The sequence below is a fragment of the Drosophila grimshawi genome, unplaced genomic scaffold (assembly GCF_018153295.1).
Source record: "Drosophila grimshawi isolate 15287-2541.00 unplaced genomic scaffold, ASM1815329v1 contig_1369, whole genome shotgun sequence".
NCBI classification, from domain to species: domain Eukaryota; kingdom Metazoa; phylum Arthropoda; class Insecta; order Diptera; family Drosophilidae; genus Drosophila; species Drosophila grimshawi.
The window spans coordinates 1134904-1154705 of NW_025062891.1; the positions used below are offsets into that span (position 1 = coordinate 1134904).

Here is a 19802-nt window from a genome sequence, read left to right on the forward strand (position 1 = left end):
GTTTTTTATTTTCTTTGTATTTCACAAATTAATCGAAACAATGAAATTGGGAACATAAATAATGCATCGTTCTATAATTGATAGTTACACAAATAATGCAATATTTGTCCATTGCTTACAACTATAATAATCTGCTTAATAATTGACGTTTACGTTTACCAACACTGCTTGGCGCCAAAAGCTTGAACAGCTGTCAGAATATGCAGAGCATAGAAAAATGGTGAAAGCCAAATGCTGTTGCTGCAGGATATCGCATTGACGGTATCCTCAACCCAATCATCGACATAGGAGTAGTTGACAAACTTGATTGCCGTGACGCCCTCACAACTCTGTGCGCCACCAATGATACCACTCAGGTCATTGCGACACATCAACGGAGCACCCAAATCGCCAGGGCAAACTTGTCCCTCTGCTGACGGCTCCGAACAGATATTGGCCTCAGGCACAAAGTTATCCATGTCCTTGCAGAAGTCGTTTGTACGAATGATGACATCCAGGAACATCATCTCATTGGCATAGGGACCATGCTGCCATGTAAATGCGTAATTATATAGTCAACTGGCCTTGCTGATGGCCAAACAAATACTATACTACTCTACCGGATACACCTGACCCCAGCCAAGTGTGACACATCTCATGCCCACAATAAGATCATTGTGGCTTCGCCGGACAACTGGTTGTACAAGCCGCATATTGCCGGGTATGCGATCCATCAGGCGCATCACAGCCACATCGTAATTGACATATCGACGATATTTCGGGTGCACCAGAATTTTATCCACATGCCGGCTGTCGTCGCGGCTAAATCTGTTCAGGCGATAGGAGTTCCCGAACACGATCAGTAAGCCGCGTGGATTCATAATTGACTTGTGCCTACTGCAAAGACCAAATAACAATTACAAGCAATAACTGCAAAAGAAAAGAAAAAATATCAACTTACTCGGTGACGCAATGAGCCGCTGTTAAAATTGCGCGACTGCCAAGGATTACGCCGGTGCAGAAATGATTATCGCCATAATATTGAATATGTCGCAATGTGCGTATGGATACCACATTCTTCACATACTGGCTATGGTCGGGTATAACACCGCCGGCAATCAGCATCTGGAACTGATCATCGCTATTCCGAGTGAAGGTGCCCCGATCAGCATACGCGAAACCCACAAGCAGCTCCAGCAGCCAGTAGACTCTCAAAATCGAACTAATGTTCATGCTAGGCATACTTAGCACCAAGTTTTGAATAAGTATAACATTTATTCGAGCAACCAGCTCAAACTACATAGAAAGTAGCATATGCTAATTATATATATTATATGTAGTTAATCTCGTGTTACAAACATTGTTTATCTTTTATGAATACTTTTTGCATGTAGTTATTTATGCACAGTAAAAACTCCCCTGTGTCTTCCACTTGACTTATAATTTATATGCATATATATATGTATATAAAATTTACTTTGATTTGGATTTTTGATTCATTTAATTTTGATGAAGATGCACCATGTAAATTTCTAAAATGTTTATTAATTGAATTTATTTTTGCGCAAACACTTTGGGACAATTAACTTAAAAACATTAAAAATAAAAATTAAAATGATTAAGTGAAATTATCCGCGAGGAGAGTTTTTACTGTATTCCAGTTGCTACTGCGGCTCCATATGTTTCTTGATGGCACAGTGTATGCAGAGGATTCTATCATAAAAGAACCTTATGAAACACATGCGGAGTATAACTATCATATAGCTTGTACCTAATTATGCAACGTATTTTTATCCATGCTGCAGATTACATGGATGGGCTAATTACGCCCACTGGGCGTGACAGAATAAGTAGGACGAACAATCACAAACACACAGAAATATAGAGATGGCTACGCACACATTTATATATATATATATATATATATCTGCATATATATATATGTAACACACAGAGGGGTGGTTAACAGTAGTAATTTGCTCATTGGCAAATTGTTGCTTGTGCTGCTTGTCGCTCATTTTCGTTTAGGCAGCTTGTAGTTTGTCGGCGGATGTAGCTTGAGATGATCTAGGAAGACGGGCTGCATATCCGCACACCACGATATCTCCTCACGCACCCGGACCGGACCATCCTTGCAGGTGAGAAAGTAGGTGCTCATCAGTCCCTTGCCCTTGACATCGATGAGGCCGCGATGCTCGGTCTTAAAGCCGCCAATCTGTTGCAGCGCCTCGTGCATCTCCTCGGTGATATGAATCTTCTGCGCCTCGCCGGTGCTCTCCATTCGCGATGCGGTGTTCACTGTATCGCCAAAGAGGCAGTATCGTGGCATTTTGGTGCCCACAATGCCGGCGACAACGGGGCCAGTGTGGACGCCGCAGCGTATCTGCACGAACTCGTCGCCGGCACGGGGAAGTCGAAACACCGAAGAGGCGTCCAGCAAATCAAGTGCCATTGTGGCAATCTCACTGATGTGCTTGTTGCCTGTGGCAACAACCGTTTGCGGCGGTGGGGTGTTGGTTGGGAGGGTAGAGCAGACAAACATATGTTTAATTTTTTTTGTGTGGCAAGAGCTGCACAAACATTTCGCAGCATAAATTAGGGCGCCGGGCACACAAAGTCAAATTAACGCAACCAAGGCGAGGGAAGTTGGGAGGAGTTTCGGGGTTACGTGTTGGGATTGGGAGACGTGCAGTGAGCTGGGTAAATGCCTGTTGCGACTGACAGCGAAATTTGCATAAATTACCGTTTTTCACGGGCAGCCCGGAGGCAACCATGTAGGAGTCACCAATGGTTTCCACTTTGTAGACATCATAGCATTCGATGCGTTCGTCAAACACACGATAGATGGAATTGAGAAAGGTCACCACCTGTCCAATAAATTGCCACATTTCAGTTACAATTAAATCTTAACTTTTCTGATACACAGTGCTCGCTCGTAACTAAGAACGCTACCAGTTTCGAAAGGTTTTTCAAATTATTTCAAGTTTCTATTAGTTTTCCTTTTTTCAACTGTTTTAACTGAAAACTAATGATTATTGATGACTTATTATTATTGATTCGTTTTTTTTTATATACCAATTGTAGAAAATGTTAACTTAAGCAATTCTTACGTGCGAGGGTCCACTGTACCTTAATACACTTGAATATCAATTGCGAAATCTTACCTCCAGCGGCGTGCATTCGGCCGCAATTTCGGTGAAGCCAACAATATCGCTAAAGTAAATGGTAACTGCCTCGTACAGCTCAGCGGGCACCTGTCCCAAAATAAAGACGGTTGAATACACACTCACACACTGGCACACACACTGGCACACTCACCTGTTGTGTTTGTTTCAGCTGCATTGCAACGCTGGGCGGCAGCATTTGAAAGAGCAGCGAATCACTTTTGCGCTTCTCGCGTTTCAATTCCTTCGCTTTTAGGGACAAATTTATCGCGTATAACTGTAAAATGTGGCACGGCACGCATCTTTCATGTTATGGCTAGTTATGCAGAGTTATTATTTACCTGTATTGTTGCAGCTGCATTCTTGACCAGTATGATTATAATCGGTGACACCAAAAGCACAACAACAAGAATCGCTATGCCAATCGCCTCCTTGCGATCCGCCTCCACCAAAGTTTTGTCCACATATTCCCTGCCAAATTGATATAACTTTGTTTAGTTAACATATATCAAAAATACCTTATTTTTTACATTTTCTACGCTAGTTTTTTTTAAAGGCAAATCATTTTTCACAAAGGATTCAGAATTGCATTTTCTGATTTAAATGTAGTGTTTGACCCATTCCAAAGCATGATCAAAAATGATTTGGTTTTTAAAAATCGGATAACTTTTGACAATTTTATGGCTTTCTAGAACATGTAGAATCGTTCCTACAGTCATTTTTTGAGGGTACAGAGCTAAAGGTCTGGCGTAAGATTTCAACAGTGAATCACATTTGAAATAAAGTATCTTTTCTAGAGTTAAGTTAAAGATACAAGATACATACTTGATAAGACGTCGCAGGGCCTTTTGAAGTATTCTGAGATCATCAGTGTAATTGTGCATAAATTCATTGTACTCATTGGCTCTGCGCTCATCCGAAATATTTGGCTTATTCTTCAGCACCATGTTGCTCCTGTAAGCAGAGAGATTTGTAATTTGTAAAATTTGAAAGATCAAAATTCAGGGTACGCACATGAGCTTAACGCGATGGAATTTCTTTGTATTGGTTATGTTGGTATACATGGCTTTCAGCATTGGAGCATAGTTCAACGTGGAGTTGATCATTTCCCGGGCCATAAATTCGTAGCGCACATAGGAGACAAAGTTCTCAGCGGTCAATGGACCACGTCCATAGTAGCGTATGCCAAAGGAGGTGGCTATGTTTTGGCACTCAATGCTCTTTAGCAGATTCTTAAAACCCACCAGATAGCTACAACGAGAAGACAAGTTAATAGTTAAAAAGTTAAACTTAACCAGTACGAGTGGAATGAAAGAAGAAAATTAAGGAAAGACAGACTTTCTGGTCTTCTGTAAAGAACATTAAAGCTTACTAACAAAAGCAAGAAAAGGATATAAGATACATACCGCCAGACGCCACTGTTGTCCGTCTCCTTAATCTGCTCATTCAGGTGATGGAGCAGGCCGCGATTAATGGATGTGTACCAGTTCATGACTTCTGTAATGGAGCTATCCTCGGGCTCGAGGCGCACACGTTCTCTGAACTCATTGAGACGACTTTGAAACTCATTGCGATTCAGCATGACCTCGCATTCATCCTCATCCTCATCTGGCGCAGTCGGCACACTAATCTCGCTCCAAGTGGTCATGTTATTCAACGCATGATCCGTGTTGGCAAAGCGCTGTGTCAGATTGGCACTGCAATACGTACAAGTGGCACAATTCTTGTAAAAGGAAAAGCAGTTTAAAGTCAACTAACCGCTGCTTGCTGCCATTGGTAAAGATGTAGAAGGCCACCTCGGAACGTTCCAGCTGCAGTCGTGTGACAACTTTGCCCAAGTCCGTTGCAATCGTCACCTGGCGTGGGTGGGTAAACATCCAGAAATGAGATTATCTTCGAGCGTATGTGATTGTCAGTGTGTGTGTATGAGTGTGTGTGTGTGTGTGTGTGTGAAAGTGTGTCTTATTTTGCGCAGTTATCAGCGAGTCAGAGAGTCTTGTCCTGCGCTAGGTGTGGTCTTGATTAGTTAGTCCTTCACTTTGTAGCGCACTGAATAATTCATCATGTTTTCTCCGTTTTCTTACATATACTTATGGAGCATATTGTTCTATTTTGAAGCTACATTCAAAAATAAATACTCTACTACTTTACTTAAAAATAAATATTGAATTGAATTTTAAATTAAGCTACTTCATGTTTATGTGGCTTACACATTATTGCTTTAACTTTAATACAAAAAATCCAGTAAGAATTCGAAGAGAGACATCTTAATAGTCTTATTTTTAAATATATATATTTGACTTGGGTGCTTGATTTAACTAATTCTGGATTATCTGGTTCTCTACTTTAATAATAATATCAAGTTAGAATTCGGAGAGAATTTGGGTGGAACGCTTTTACTTCTTATTAGTTTTACTCTTTCGGGCTCACGCAAACATGACTTTGACTATTTAGGACTGAATTATTTATCTTAATAGACAATTAACATTGACTCTGGGAGCAGTGAGCAACTTTTGTTCAATCAGAAGAAGTTAAAGTTACAGCTGAATCCAATTGAAGCCAATTAGCTAAAGTTCGGACGGAGACAGACGCGGAAATTAAGCCACAGTCTAAATTTCCATGGAGTTTGAGTTGTCAGGCTGTCAACTGGCAATGTGTGTGACAGATACTGCTAGAGTATGCATTTTTCGTGGCAAGCCATATTTATTTCCTGTCCTTTGCATTTCTAAGTACGTGACCCAATTCAAGGGCTGTCCTTCAGTTCGCATTTCCTGTATGTGCTCACTGCCACGCCCCCACACCCCGCACACAACTTGTAAGTGTGTCATTGCATATTTCGCCTATCAATTCACTTTAGCATCTAGAAATATTTTTTATTATTTCTCTCTCATATTTTGCCCAGGCATTTGCATAAGAAGTGCGCACGGTGGACAGCGTAGTGATACGTCTGCGGTTAGGGGATCGGTGGGGATGGGATGGTTGCGGTTGGGACTGAGTCTGGGGTAAGTCCTCCACCACTCGTGCTGCAAAGCTGCTTGTGTGCCTCCACGAGAGGTCTCTTCTTGCGGACTTCGAGCACAAGGCACTTACCTGAGCAAACAATATTGCCGATTGTCGACTTACCCCCACATCACTCAACCACCGCCCGTCCCGTACCCGCTTAACATACATATCCATGGCCACAGGACACTCTCGCTATACACTCGCAACATCTGTTTGCTGGTCAAGTGAGCATTGAGCGGAACAAGAGCTCCTCTACTTGACGGATGATTGAATTTCAGCAATACATTTGAATTACGCACTCTTTATCTGTATTGCTCTGTTGTCCTCTGCTGCCTTATACCCTGTTCTTATTCAGAGTAGCTAATATGTATGGGTATAACTAATATGTTTAACAGTTTAACAGCCTGTTGATTTGAAGTACACTTGAAAGCTGCACATCTCGATGTGGACCCTCAAATGTCATATGCAGTACGCATTTTCTTCCAACTTACGCCGATTTTCAGCTCAGCTGTATTCAGTAATTATCAGAGACTATAGATTTGATTATAAATGAATAATAATAATAATAATAATAATAATAATAATAATAATAATAATAATAATAATTTTAATATATGTATATACCATAATATATTTTGTTTGGTAATTTGAGACTTTTAACTTACGTTTTTTATTTTATTTTGTTTTCTTAATTTTTTTGTAATTTTACACCTCAGATTGTGTTCAGTTATCCATTCAATAAAACGAAGCAGATTAAGAACCTATCTAAAATGTTCATTGTGTTTGTCGTAACTTACAGGTTGCCTCGGAGTATGGCAGTCTTTTTTGTTGACACTTACCTGTGTCTCAATGCCGGCCACATCGGCCCTATACTCCAATATCTCCTGCAGTGTTAGCGATGTTTGCACAATCAATGCCAATATTGGTATAAATGGTAGAATTATCATCTGGAAAATGTAGACAGAGTCTCAGTTGAATTGAGAACCGAAGACTTGCTCCACATCCATCCACAGACTATATATATTAATTTGTCTGTGTGTGTGTGTGTGTATGTATGTGTTGAAATGTGATTAGTCTTTATCGTCTGCTGTAGCTAATCGAGCCACTTCATTTGAGCCAAAGGCACGTGACTGCCCATCTTCTGCCCAACCCTCCCCCACAGTAACGCACACAGCTTGTGAGCTAATTAAGATGCATACGCTCTGCTAATTAATGCTGAGTGTTCATTCCCCTGTCTTCCCCCTACCCCCTTCCCCCCTTCCCTTTCCGACCGTTTTACTAACCTGCATCAGCTGCAGTCGCCGTCCTGTTTTTATGGCCGGATTTCGTGCAGCGGCACTGCAGCATCTACCGCTGCCGCCAGTCGATATATCCTCTGAACTAATCGAGCGCACAGAAATTTTATCGAGCTGCAGATTGTGGTGCGTGGAGTGTGTGGGCAGGAGGAACAAGCCACCGCTGCCGCCACCAGCGCCAACACCGCTGCCACTGGCACGAGCCGCAGGATGATTTGATTTGCAGTTGCTAATGTTGATCTTAATGCATGTGGATGCCGCAGCAGAGGCCGAGGCCGTTGCTGACGCCGTTGCGGACGCTGTTGCATCCAATGCCGTTGTCTCCATTGTCCTTTGCATTGCGTGTAGATTTAGTTGCTGTTGCTGTTGTTGTTGTTGCTGTTGATGTTGCTTTTGTTGTTCTCGATTCAATTTGTTAGCTGCTCTACCATTTAGCATATTGTGAGCACATCGACTACGCCCCATAAATACAAACGTTTATGGCTGCATAAAAAGCGATAGATAATTGTTCAATTCGATCTGTTTCAATTCAATGCCACAAGCACACACGCAACACACGCAGCACACACTTACACTCACACTCACACACACACACACACACACACACACACACACACACACACTTGTAGAGTTTCTGCCCTGCGGTAATGAGAAAGGGGTCGCGTAAAATAATTGCAAAACGGATAAATAAACACATATGGGCCACACTATCTACCCACCCAGGCCACCATCCAAGCACCCACCCACCGTGCCCCCTGCTCAAGCAGTCAGCGTCATGTCAGCACACAACAAATTTGATGGATGAGCAGGTTTGGGTTTGAGTTAATGTGGTCAAGGATTGTATTGTGTTCTGTGTGTCCTGTCGCACTTTCAGTTTAATTGAAGGCACATTTGATAGCGCGAAGCAAATAAAGGATTATTTGTGATAAAATACTAGTATCTCAATGCTTTTTGACAGTGTAGCGTTAAACAAACAATTCCTGCACACACAATATCCTTTTCAACTGTTTGTTGCCCGTCTTGTTTACTTTTCACACACATTAAGCGCATTTATTGATTAAAGTTTTAATTGCGTTGACAAATTGTCATCAACGTGGGCGGGTGGATGTCCCACACATTAATAATCCAAAACGAGCATTTATTAAATTAAGATTAAAAAAATATTGTGCCAGCCATAACTGAAAATTCCACATTATATATAGAAACACATAAGTGAACATATGTATATTAAATATTAGCCGTAAATTTGTCAATTTAAACTGCATACGCAGCATGAGAAATCATTGTATGTAATGTATCACATTAATCGCGAGCGCTACATCAGCAATAAATATTATTAATATTATTTTTATTGACACATTAAATTTGCTGCACATCAAGAAAATTCAATTATCTATATACCGTTATGACCGCTAACGACAATTTCGAACCCGTCGCAAGGACTATTTTTTGTTGACAATAGCCACGAGGAGCGCTCAGAGGCAACTGAACTTAAACCTGTTGAGTTTCGTCCGTTTATAGCAATGTTCTAGCCATGTCCTTGGGGTGGTTGGGCGATGGGCCAATAACCACCCAAACGCCCACACCACTGCTGTTAGCGCACTGTTAACAAGCAAACAGCATCTCATTGTTTCTAGCTAATTTTCTATTATTGTTTCTATTATATTCATTTCATGTAACACCTACATTTATTTAAAATAACTCAATTTATTAAGAATTCTAAACACTACACACGATTTTCTAAATTTATATAAATAATTGTGCTTATCAGTAACGGTAAAGTAAATAAGTTTAACAGTGTGCACTGCTTGTTGCCCTGCAACTACTGCTTGCTGCACGTTTTTAGCGGTTCTATAGCTGCCTGCTCTGCCAGGCTTACCCCATGACGAATGCACAAAGCTGCTTGCTACGGCGAGGACATTGAGCAAATATTTTTTGCATTATTAATATCTGCTTCAATAAGACTTTAATCAGAACTAAACAGACAACACTTTAATTTATCACGTCGTGTGGTTAATATCTTTCCATTAAATTGAGTTATTTCATTAAATATACGCTTGTGTATGCAATTTAAATTGGCTACCATTGTCACGCCTTTTTGTGGTATGATATCATCGTTGCGATAATCAGACTCCATTGTAGCCACAAAAAAAATAAACGCCTAGAGCTAAAAAGACTTTCCAAAACAAAAACAAAAAACAAAAAATAGCCATTTGCATAACAAGCTGTAAAAGTGTTCAAACATTAACAAAAATGAACGACGGCGATTGGTTGAATTCGTATCTGCCAAAAATCGAAATAATATTCGAAACGTTAAAAACGACAAAAATATACTCAGATAATACTTATAGTTTGTAGGCAGAAACCAGTTCTAAACAGTAGAAAGAGCATCAAGCAAGCGCTGCTGTTGGTCGGAACGATTGGAGCATCATTGGAGACCACCTTGATGCTGCCTCTGCTGCCTCTGTTGCCTCACTGTTCGCTTCTCTCGTTTCCCGTCTCTCGTTTCTCTTCGCCGTTCTCCTCATGAAATACAATTGGGATCGGGTAACTTTGAACTGGGCGGCTAGGTGTTGCCTTGTCGCTATGCTATGTGGTGTCCAAATTGATGTTTCAATAAAGACTATAAATTTATGACTTACGAATCAAGTGGTCAGATACATTCCCAGCGGACAACGAGTAGGTGTCGCCATTGGTGCCACAATGAATTAATTTGGACAATTTATGAGCCAATCTTGCCAGGCAATAGGCAAGCGTCTTGTCTTTCTTAGCTGCTCGGGTGGTCGATCGTCTCTAATCGAGAATTGAATTATAATTTGATGGCCTAACGCATTTGCATACATTAACGCCGGTCTGATCGGGCCACATAAATCTGGCAGCTGCGACACAATTAGCGGACACTAACTGCCAGCTGGCCAATGCTGCCACCCAAAGTTGACAGCCACCAGGTGAATAGTCAGAACCGAATAAAATGTCCGTACATAAATAGTCCGCATTGCTGTGGCTCAACAGCTCACAGATAAACATAAATGTAAACTTTCAATCAATCTATGGCTAGTCGAAGCAGCGATGCTCTAGTTCAGCTCCAATTTGGAGCAAGTAGGTATATTTATGATAATGGGATGTTTATACAGCTTTCCAATTTGGTCATACCTCAAAAGTTGAGGTCGTTGATTTTTCCATTAATCGCAGTGTGATTTGGGACTCCCAAATTCACTTAAGACAGCTTCGAGAGGAAAAAATTTGTGAAATTTTCTTGCCCTAGTTTAATAAAGCTAATCCTATATTTCTTGCAGATCCTATAATCGGAAGATTTTTTTTAGGAATTATTTAGGGAAAATATATATTAGGAAATATATAAATACGCATATACAATTTGCATTAAAGAGAAATTATTGGCATAGAAGAATAATTTATTTGGGTTTTTAAACATTTAATTTGGAATTAAGAATGTAATTTCCAGGCTTAATTTAACATTGTTTTCTAGCTGCTTTCTTTGTAGATGTTTAGACTAAATTATAACACTAACAAATTTGGCAATCAATTCGATAAGCCCCATATCGTATACACTATTAAAGGCTATGCATGAGTCGGAACCAAGAGTTGTCCACATTCTGCAGCCTTGCCATGAACTGACTCTTAAAATGTCTCATTTAAATAACTTGCATGCATTTAGTCATCCTTTTTGTCCCAAGTTGGCAACACCCGGCAAACAGGCAACAGGCAACAGGCTCTCTCTGCTGTTGTCGTCGTTGCTGCTGTTGCTGTTGTTGCTGTTGTTGTTGTTGCTGGGGTTGCAGGCATGCGCCTTGGGCGCAGAGCGAAAACGACGGCGACGACGGCGACGACGACATCAACTTAAGTGGTCAGCACCGTGGACAATGTCGCCTCGTTGCGGATACTCGAGAGTGTCGAGAGTATGTAAATCTTTTGCTTGGCTGCCAGTCTGCGATTCCTGTTGGGATTGGGCTGCAGTTGTCTTTTGGCTTGATCGATTTTGTCCATGTCAGGGGATGAGGCTGCTGCTGCTGCTGTTGCTGTTCCTGCTGCTGTTGCTGTTGCATTGTCAGGGCATTCAATTGTTTGACTCCAACACAACACAAAAGGATACATGTGTGTACATGCAAGATTTACATCTAGTGTGTGTATTTTACTGTGTGTGTGTGTGTGTCTGGACATAATGGAGACATTGCCGTTGAATTTTGTATTTTATTGTTTGTTGCCGTTGTGCAAATCTTTATTTGACAAATTTTGTGCTTGCTCAAAAGCGATAAAAAAAAAATAAAAACGTTACTGATTCGTGATCTTCGTCAGCTGAAGCAGCAGCAGCCGCATTTCAAGCAGCGTTTTTCTTATTTTTAATTAATTCAAATGCAATTCAGCTGCGAGTGAAGACGCGCTGATTGAAGCTGAAAGTCAGCACGTGAGCGCAGACTGTAAACTACAGATAGACAGACAGACAGAAAGACGGACAGACTGGCAGAAGCCACTGTCACTTTTTTCTGCTTTTTTTTTCCTGCTTTTCGTAGGAGCAGAGAGTGCAGAGACGAACGCTCATTCAGTAAACGTTTGTGATTTGTAACGATTGTGCAGTACATAAATCAGTCAGGGATTTATTGCGAGAAATGAAATTTGCTGGCATCAAAGCCGACTCCAACTCCAACTCCAACTCCGCATTCGACTCCAACTTCGACTACAACTTTGGATGGTTGAAGGTGAAGCATCTTCTTGTATTGTGGCTGAGGCTGTGGCGGCTGCTGCTCTCGCCGCTGTTGCCTGTTACTGTTGCTGCTGGGTCGTGGTCGTGTGAGTGGCGCTGCGTGTGGGTCGCATAAATTTCACGCTTTGCGAAGGCGCTGCTACAAATCGATGTTCTCTTTTCTCTTTTTTTTTTTTTTTGTTCAATTTTGCAGTCGTTTTTTTTTTGTTGTTGATTTGTTTTAGTTTGTGTGTGTGCTTTTGCTAGGTATTGTGAGGCACGCGGCCGTGCAGAGCCGTTGGCTAAATTCGATATAGGCGATAGTTTTGACAAACCAGGAAATTGTAAGAGCCACACAAGAAACATATGCTCAATACATAAAACTCTGACCTCGCTGCCATTAGCATTGGAGACACAAACTTGGTCAAGATTTGTCCCTGTTTTACGTCTTACCACAGCCAGTGGCACGCAATGCGCTGCTAATTGTCCAGGTGAGGTGGAGGGGGATCGCTGCAAATGCCGAACTGAAATGCAACCGCTGAGTCGCTAACTGCAGACGGTGGCCAGAAAAGAGGGAACATTTTCAGTTGAATTATTCGTATCATATCTGATTGCATGACAGTTCTCAATTACTTTTTCGGCATTATTCATTCACAAAAATACAAAAAAAAATCCTTCAGTCCCATTGCGAAATTGTGAGAAATATGAAAATGATGCCAAATTATATGAATTTTTCCTGTTTGGCATTTCAATGTAACGAATGCTAATGTTATGCAATTTTGTATTTCAATTTGGCCCTTGAGTTATGAGACAATTCTAAGCGAGGTTTCTGTTTCAGTTACAAATTGTATTCAAATTTCATAACGAAGTATATTTTTATATCAGATAGGAGATTACAAGAACTAATTAATTACAAATTTAAGTATAAATTGTAAAATGTAAGCTTACTGAGCTATTTCAAATTTGTTGTGTAATTACTCCAGCAGCACCAATTTCCTCATTTTGTATAAGCTTATACTCAAAATAATTCCACAGAAGTCGAAATGAAATAAAATCGTTAAGGAAACCAAAGGGAATTGCTCAATAATTTTATTTTTAATTTTTGTTATACACAAATTGTAATATAGTTATGAAAACATGTAGATTTTGGACGCCGTCTAAAGCTCTATACCCATTTACTTAAACATTCAAAAAAGCCAAAGAAAAACTAAAAAAAAAACTTCGACAAGCTTAAGCGGGTGAATAGAGAGCAAAATGATTGCATACCTGACTCGGATACCATACGATACATTTAATTTCACTCAAATCCAGTTCAGGCCGAAATCCTTAAATGGGTTCAATGCGCTCATCTACCGACTTCAGTTTCCCTTTTCATGATGTTGTTTTCAGGTCTAACCGTTGTATTTAGCTCTTATGCCGTTATCCCGTTACCTTTCTGGCCAAGACTTATAATTTATGGCTGGGGTAAACTTTGCCTAATCCCTGGCCTAATCGTCTGGGCTGCTGCATGCCAATGCCGATACTATACCAAAACAAAAAATAACAAAATGCCGAAGCATAAGCAGAAAAAGAGTCAGTCACCTTAGAGCCAGAGCCACGTTTTGCTTGTATATAGTAGTAGTATTTTACTTTCTTGTGGGCTTTTGTCGTTTTCATGTTCATTTTCATTTTGATTTTCGTTTTCGTTTTATTTTGTTGGCTTCATAATTTATTATCGCTTCGAAGGCATCTCAATTATGGCTCCTGGCAGACATGAAACCCAAAGCGAAGCCAAAGAAATCTTTGGCTATTATCAGACATATCTTGCGAATACAAATGCGTTCGCTTTGTAAATCTCCAATCGAGCAATTACAACAGTTTGCAAAACTTTATTCAATTAACTGTTGTTTGGATGTCGTAACTGTTTCGTTTAAAGTCAATACGAAGTTGCTTTCATTATGATTATGCACCTCTTTGTTGGTGCGAAAATGCGCAGCATCTTGCCACAGTCGGCGTCCAAAACTCAGTCGCTGCGCAGTTGCAGCTTCAATTTCAGCCACACTGCAATCGTGACGTGATTTTGATTGCCGCCAGCGTTATGCGGCCAAAACGAAGGCGATCTACCGCCTGTATGGCAGTCCAACTGTCCATCTGTATTTTGCCAGCCATTGTTGCTAGATTTTTTGTTCTCACTGGCAGGCGGATCGAGTTATGGTTGGCCAATGAACCAACCAAGGAGCAGCGGCCAAAGATTTGCACACTTTTACTTTCCCGATCTTGAAGCCATTGTTTTCCTTTTGCCCCTTATAGTACCGGCACCCAATTTGCCCGGAACTATAAATTCAGCTGCTATATCATTACTGTCTTTGGGCATAGATTGATCGTAGACAAATTGTCGTCATGTCTGAGCGGTGTCTGCTGCATTTCAATTGGCACCAAACGAAGACATAATGCCCAAACTGGCAGGTGCCGCTCTGCGGCTCTGAATACATTTCTTCTTTCTTTTCTTTTATTTTCTTGCCCAATTTGTTGTTGTTGTTGTCGTTGTGGTGTTTCTGATTTATGCGACTATTCAAAAAGTCAAAATTCAACACTTCAGTGCTTGTCAGAAACCATAAACAAATAACAAATACGCTTGTTGACTGATTCGAATGTGCTGGACTGTGTAGACATCCTGTAATCAGTTGCTTCTTTAGTTTTAGGTTTAAGGATTTCGATATGAAAGGCTAAACTTCCCATAAAATTGAACAAATTGTGGTTGCCAGAGAGGTCTTCAAGCTGATTACCTCTTCATAAAAGAATAAGTTTCTGTACAACTTATTTTACATATGCACGCGCTATGTGTGTAATGATCTTTCTATATATATACATATATATATAGGGTATATATTTACAAATTCCAAGCGTAACCAAGCCCAAAGCACGCTTCGGCATTGTTAGAAATTCCAGGCATAGAACCTGTCCAAGAATTGACGCATATTGACATTTTAACTCCGCTCCCGCGCAGCCATAGGAAGTGTCCACAAGAAAATGCAATGCGACTTGGCTTGTTGTTGTTGGTTTATTGTTGGTTTGTTTGTTGGTTTGTTGATGACGATGATGACAAATGGCTTCCATTTCCTTTCTGTTGATCGTAGCCGATATCAGTTGATACTTACTTATGTATGTTGCTTGTTGCTGTCCAAAAACACAAAAAAAAAGGGTGAAGGGAAGTTCTTGTCTCGAATGCAGTTGTGTTGCTCAGTTTGAGGTATGCCAAAATTGTGGTGATCTGTATTTTGTTTCGTTTTTGGTAAGAGTATAGAAAGAAAAATGCGTTAATTACCAGCACTGAGCACTCGTTAATTGAAGTTGTCAACGGGCATGTCAAAAAATATGCGATGCGAAATTGGTGTGCCTCTTTGGTATTTGGTTCTTGAGTCGGTGGTAAATCAAAAGGCCGCCTCCGATCATGGGCACGGGCATGCAAAAATGTTGCCGTCCAATTATCTGTGAGTTGAACTTATCAAAAAGAAACCAAAACAAAAAAAAAACAAAAAATTGATCTGATGGCAATGGCGCCATTAATTATCGCAAAAGCGGATACATTTCTTCATAATTAAACGGGTGAATGACATATACATTTTATGAAGGCAGCTGGAAGGAAGCCAGGCAGGGAGGCAAGAAGACAGACAGGCAAGCAGGGAGTGAATAAGATCCAACCTCATGCAAAGGTGACCAGCCTAATGACAACATCGCTTCCGACTCCATGCACAACTGCAGCTGCAGCTGCCAGCTTAGAGCTGCAACTAGCAACTGGCGAGCTCCATGGGCTCCATTAGCAGGAGTGATGCAGCGCCTAATAGAGAAGCATTACTCATGCTCAGCAGGACATCGTTATGGCCGCGTGTCTAGCCGGGATTCATTGCCAATGGAATTGCGTCTTGCATTCGCTTGCGTCTTCTTTGCGGCGCAGTGTGCGTTCGAGTTAAACATGCAATTGAGAAATTTATTAAAAATCATTTTCATTAATTTGGTTATTTATGCACAGGATCAAACATTCAATTAGGCTGATGTTATAAATCTCGCATTCATTTTTCACATGCTCCAACCACGCGTTGCATCTATAAATCACATACACACACAGACTTGCAACTGCAACTGCAATTGCAACTGCCGCAGCCCACGGGACACCGGGACACCGGAACAGCCAGATTCAGATTCTCAACTCATCTTGGGCTTCCAGTCCGTAAGCACTCAGCCTCAATTGTCCCAATATGTTTTAATTGTCAATAAAATAATAAAAGCAAATCGCTTTGGATTGATTTTTTTTGTTTTTTCTTTTTGTTTTTTCTTTTTGTTTCGAAAGGTTAAAAGTGAAAGATCTCCTGCTGACTTGCAACAATGACAAAATGCTTTACGAATTACGAGCTTGTTGTTGGCCTGCATTGTTATTGTTTTCGTTATTGTTTTTGCTTTATTATTTTGTATTTAATTGTCATGTTCGGCACGAAAATTGAGAGTAATAAGATGCACAAACTGCGATAAAAAATAGCAAAAACATTTACAAATAAATCTCAGTGATGTTGTAAACATTTGGATGCCCTTTCATAGTCCAGTTTTTATATTAGCTACGATAGCCAGTTGTAAAAAGCTTTAAAGCAATTCTAAAACTAAATTCTAACAGTTATTTAATTTTTAATTTTATTTCTCACTTTGCACAATTTGAAATGGAAAGAAAATACAATCAATACAATATTAATATGAATAAGAATTTTAATATTTACGAATTACACTCAAGTCTCATTGTTAAATTCCAAAAGATAAATATCAAAACCATTTGTAATATATTTTTTCAGTTTTCTGAACAAGTATAACTACTATTGCAAAATCACACTCCTTGTTTTCAAGTATTGAAGCCAGCAAATCGTTGACAAAGGCAAATCAGTTAACGATAGTTAAAAAAAAGAAAACTCAATAAATTTGGGACATTTGTTGAGCTGACCTTTGGCTGACCCTAAAAGTAAATCTCAGCTGCAGCATGGACTTAATAAACCCAACCCCATAGCTGAGCAGGAAGCCCTACTTTATAGCTTATCGATTGCCAAAATCGAACTTGGCTGGCAAGCAGAGCACAGATAGTGCATTCTCCGTCTCTCATCCCCGTTCCCTCTCGACTCTACACTCTACTCTCTCCACTCTGTCATATATGTATGTTTGCGAGACCAGGCTAGATCATAAAATAAGTTGAATAAAAGCAAAATCAACTGAGAGACTTGTTGCTACGAGTTGTTGTTGTCTGGCTGAGCATCATCAAAAAGCCGACAAATGGGGCGTGACGCGGCTATCAGCACGGCCAGGCCCCCATTTAGTGGGGCTCTACATTGGCTGTGGCAACAATTTTGATATAATAAATTGCATAGAAACATAAATTTAATTTATAACGCCCCAGAACGACAGAGTCTAGCTGCCCTCTAAGCATAACAATTAAGACATCAGTGCCGCAGAGAGTGAATGAAAAAGCAAGCAATCGCTCGAGAAATAGAGATAGAAAGTATGTGCTGCTGTAGAAAGAGACAACAATCCATGTTAAATTGACAAAATGGTGGAATATGCTTAATATGTTATAATAAAATCCACTCAGCGCAACAGCGCTTGTCCATTGTAAATGGTGCTTTAGTTGGCGCTTTTCGCACTCTCACATTTTTCACGCAAGTGGACACAAAAGGCGCGCCCTTGATCCGCCCCAGCTTGACAGTGTTTGCCCCGGCATCGTAGTCATATCCAAAATGCGAACAACAACAAATAAAACCCATAACGTTCCGTGCATGCGCACTCAGCTCATATTTTTCTGTGTTTGTATATGGGTATTTGTTTGGGTATCCCCCCTTGCCGTGGCCTTAGTTGATGGCTCTGGTCGCGCTGTGCGCTCGCTGATTGATGACTTTCATTTGCCATTCGGACAGGGCTACATTAATATCAACAACTGCGTCCTCCAGCTAGCTAGCCAGCAAGCCAGCAAGCATGCCAGCCAGCCAGCCAGCCAGCCAGCCCCTGAAGCCGCTGCTCATCAGCATTTGCTGCTCTCGAACAGAGAGCGCATTATTTGGCTCTGTGACTCTGACTCTGATTCGGACTCTGGCGACGGCTTCCTCTCGATTTCGGGGCGTCACAATTGTGAAGAGAACACCCAGGAATTCGTGTTTGACGAGTGTTTGCACAGCCATCTACACATCCACAATCCACAAATCCACTTTCCATTAGGTACACATGCGAGCATAATCGTTCTGGGCCGTGTTAAATTTATGAGTACTCGTATTTAGTATTAGTAGTCACTGTTTGTCTGTACTCTTCTGTACCGGGGGCCTGTGAACTAACAGACCCATTTTGCAACACATATGATAATGTAAGCATTGAAAATGATCTTTAATCATAAATAAGAATTTTTGCTTTCTTTCTGGTTATATTGAAACTGCATTTAATTTTAGATAGATGAATATAACCTAAGTAATTAAAAAGAATGCAAAATGAACTTTAACAAAGTTGAAAACTTAAATAATTACATTTGAAATTAAGTGAAATTGCCAAAGAATAAATGTTAACTAATTTTTTTTACGAATATATATTAAACTTTAAAAATATGTGAATTAATCTTCACAATTTTCTCGATTTTATCGAAAACATTTCTCATAATTAATATTACTGGTGAAAGTTTAAATCCATTTCATTTTTCATATAAGCTTATTATGCATTATTACAAGATAGATACATAAATACTATATATCTTTGTAAATAACTAAGAGTAGCAAAGATTCGCCTTTTCATTCAAAGCTACTGGCTTCAAATCTACAGCTCCATTAGGAAAGAGAAATAGATCGAGTGAGAAGTCTCTTGGCGAAGGAGTTCGACTGGAAGATACCCTGAACCTATAATCTTAACCAATTATAAAATATTTAATTCTATTGTATGTATGTATTGTAATTTCATAAATATGAAGATACGCTTATCTTACGTGTTTTTCAACCGGTCCTAAAGATTTTCCTAAAGAAATTGATATTAATTTTGGGGAAACGGTAATTCGTTTTCAATAATAATAAATAAACTTGATTGAGTCTCTTATTCGTGTCCCGATATCGATATTGGGGAAATATTCTTCATATCTTCATAAAAAGTAAACTTGGCATGTATGGTATACGAGAAGTCTCTTGCTCGTATAGTGACTCGACTTTTGATCCTGATCAATAATATATTTATATACCTTATGGGGACGGAGATGCTTCCTGCTTTTGACTTTTACATACTATTGCACAACTTCATTATACCCTTTTTAACCATTTTTAATGTGTTCAGGGTAAAAAAAAACCAAGCTGCCCGAGCAGTAAGCAGTTTTGCCCGTTACGAGTTGTGAGATTGCGAGTCGCAGCCATCGGAATCATTACTCACGCGCACTAATCCCAGCGACTCCATTTGCCAGCTGGAGTTGAGTAGACGCGAAGCCAAAGAAAAATCACATGCAAATCACATTTAAAGATTTGGGGCGCGAGCGGGAAAAGCAACAACAGCAACAACAGCGCGAACCACGACAGAGGCGACGATAAGCAGCTCGGAAAAACTGTGCAGACGCAGCAAACAGTAAGCAGTCAGTAAGCCAGGCAATTGAGTTGTTCCCCTTGGCCAACTGGTGGCTCCTTCAGTTGAAGCAAC

General features: G+C 40.3%; 2 protein-coding genes across 2 annotated transcripts; both read right to left on the reverse strand.

Annotated features, from left to right (window-relative positions):
- Positions 1-28: 28 nt before the first annotated feature.
- Positions 29-1215, reverse strand: LOC6560441 (chymotrypsin-2). Its single transcript, XM_001986932.2, has 3 exons — positions 941-1215; positions 600-876; positions 29-527 (listed from the first exon to the last, which is right to left on the reverse strand). Exons 1-3 carry the CDS (start codon positions 1210-1212, stop codon positions 156-158), a joined length of 921 nt encoding a protein of 306 aa, XP_001986968.1. The 5' UTR covers positions 1213-1215; the 3' UTR covers positions 29-155.
- A 735-nt stretch (positions 1216-1950) lies between these two features.
- On the reverse strand, positions 1951-7768 carry LOC6560442. The gene is made up of 11 exons (XM_001986933.3): positions 7430-7768; positions 6986-7093; positions 4902-4999; positions 4550-4840; positions 4158-4394; positions 3969-4097; positions 3485-3614; positions 3298-3420; positions 3144-3233; positions 2723-2846; positions 1951-2460 (listed from the first exon to the last, which is right to left on the reverse strand). Exons 1-11 carry the CDS (start codon positions 7766-7768, stop codon positions 1994-1996), a joined length of 2136 nt encoding a protein of 711 aa, XP_001986969.3. The 3' UTR covers positions 1951-1993.
- Positions 7769-19802: the final 12034 nt, after the last annotated feature.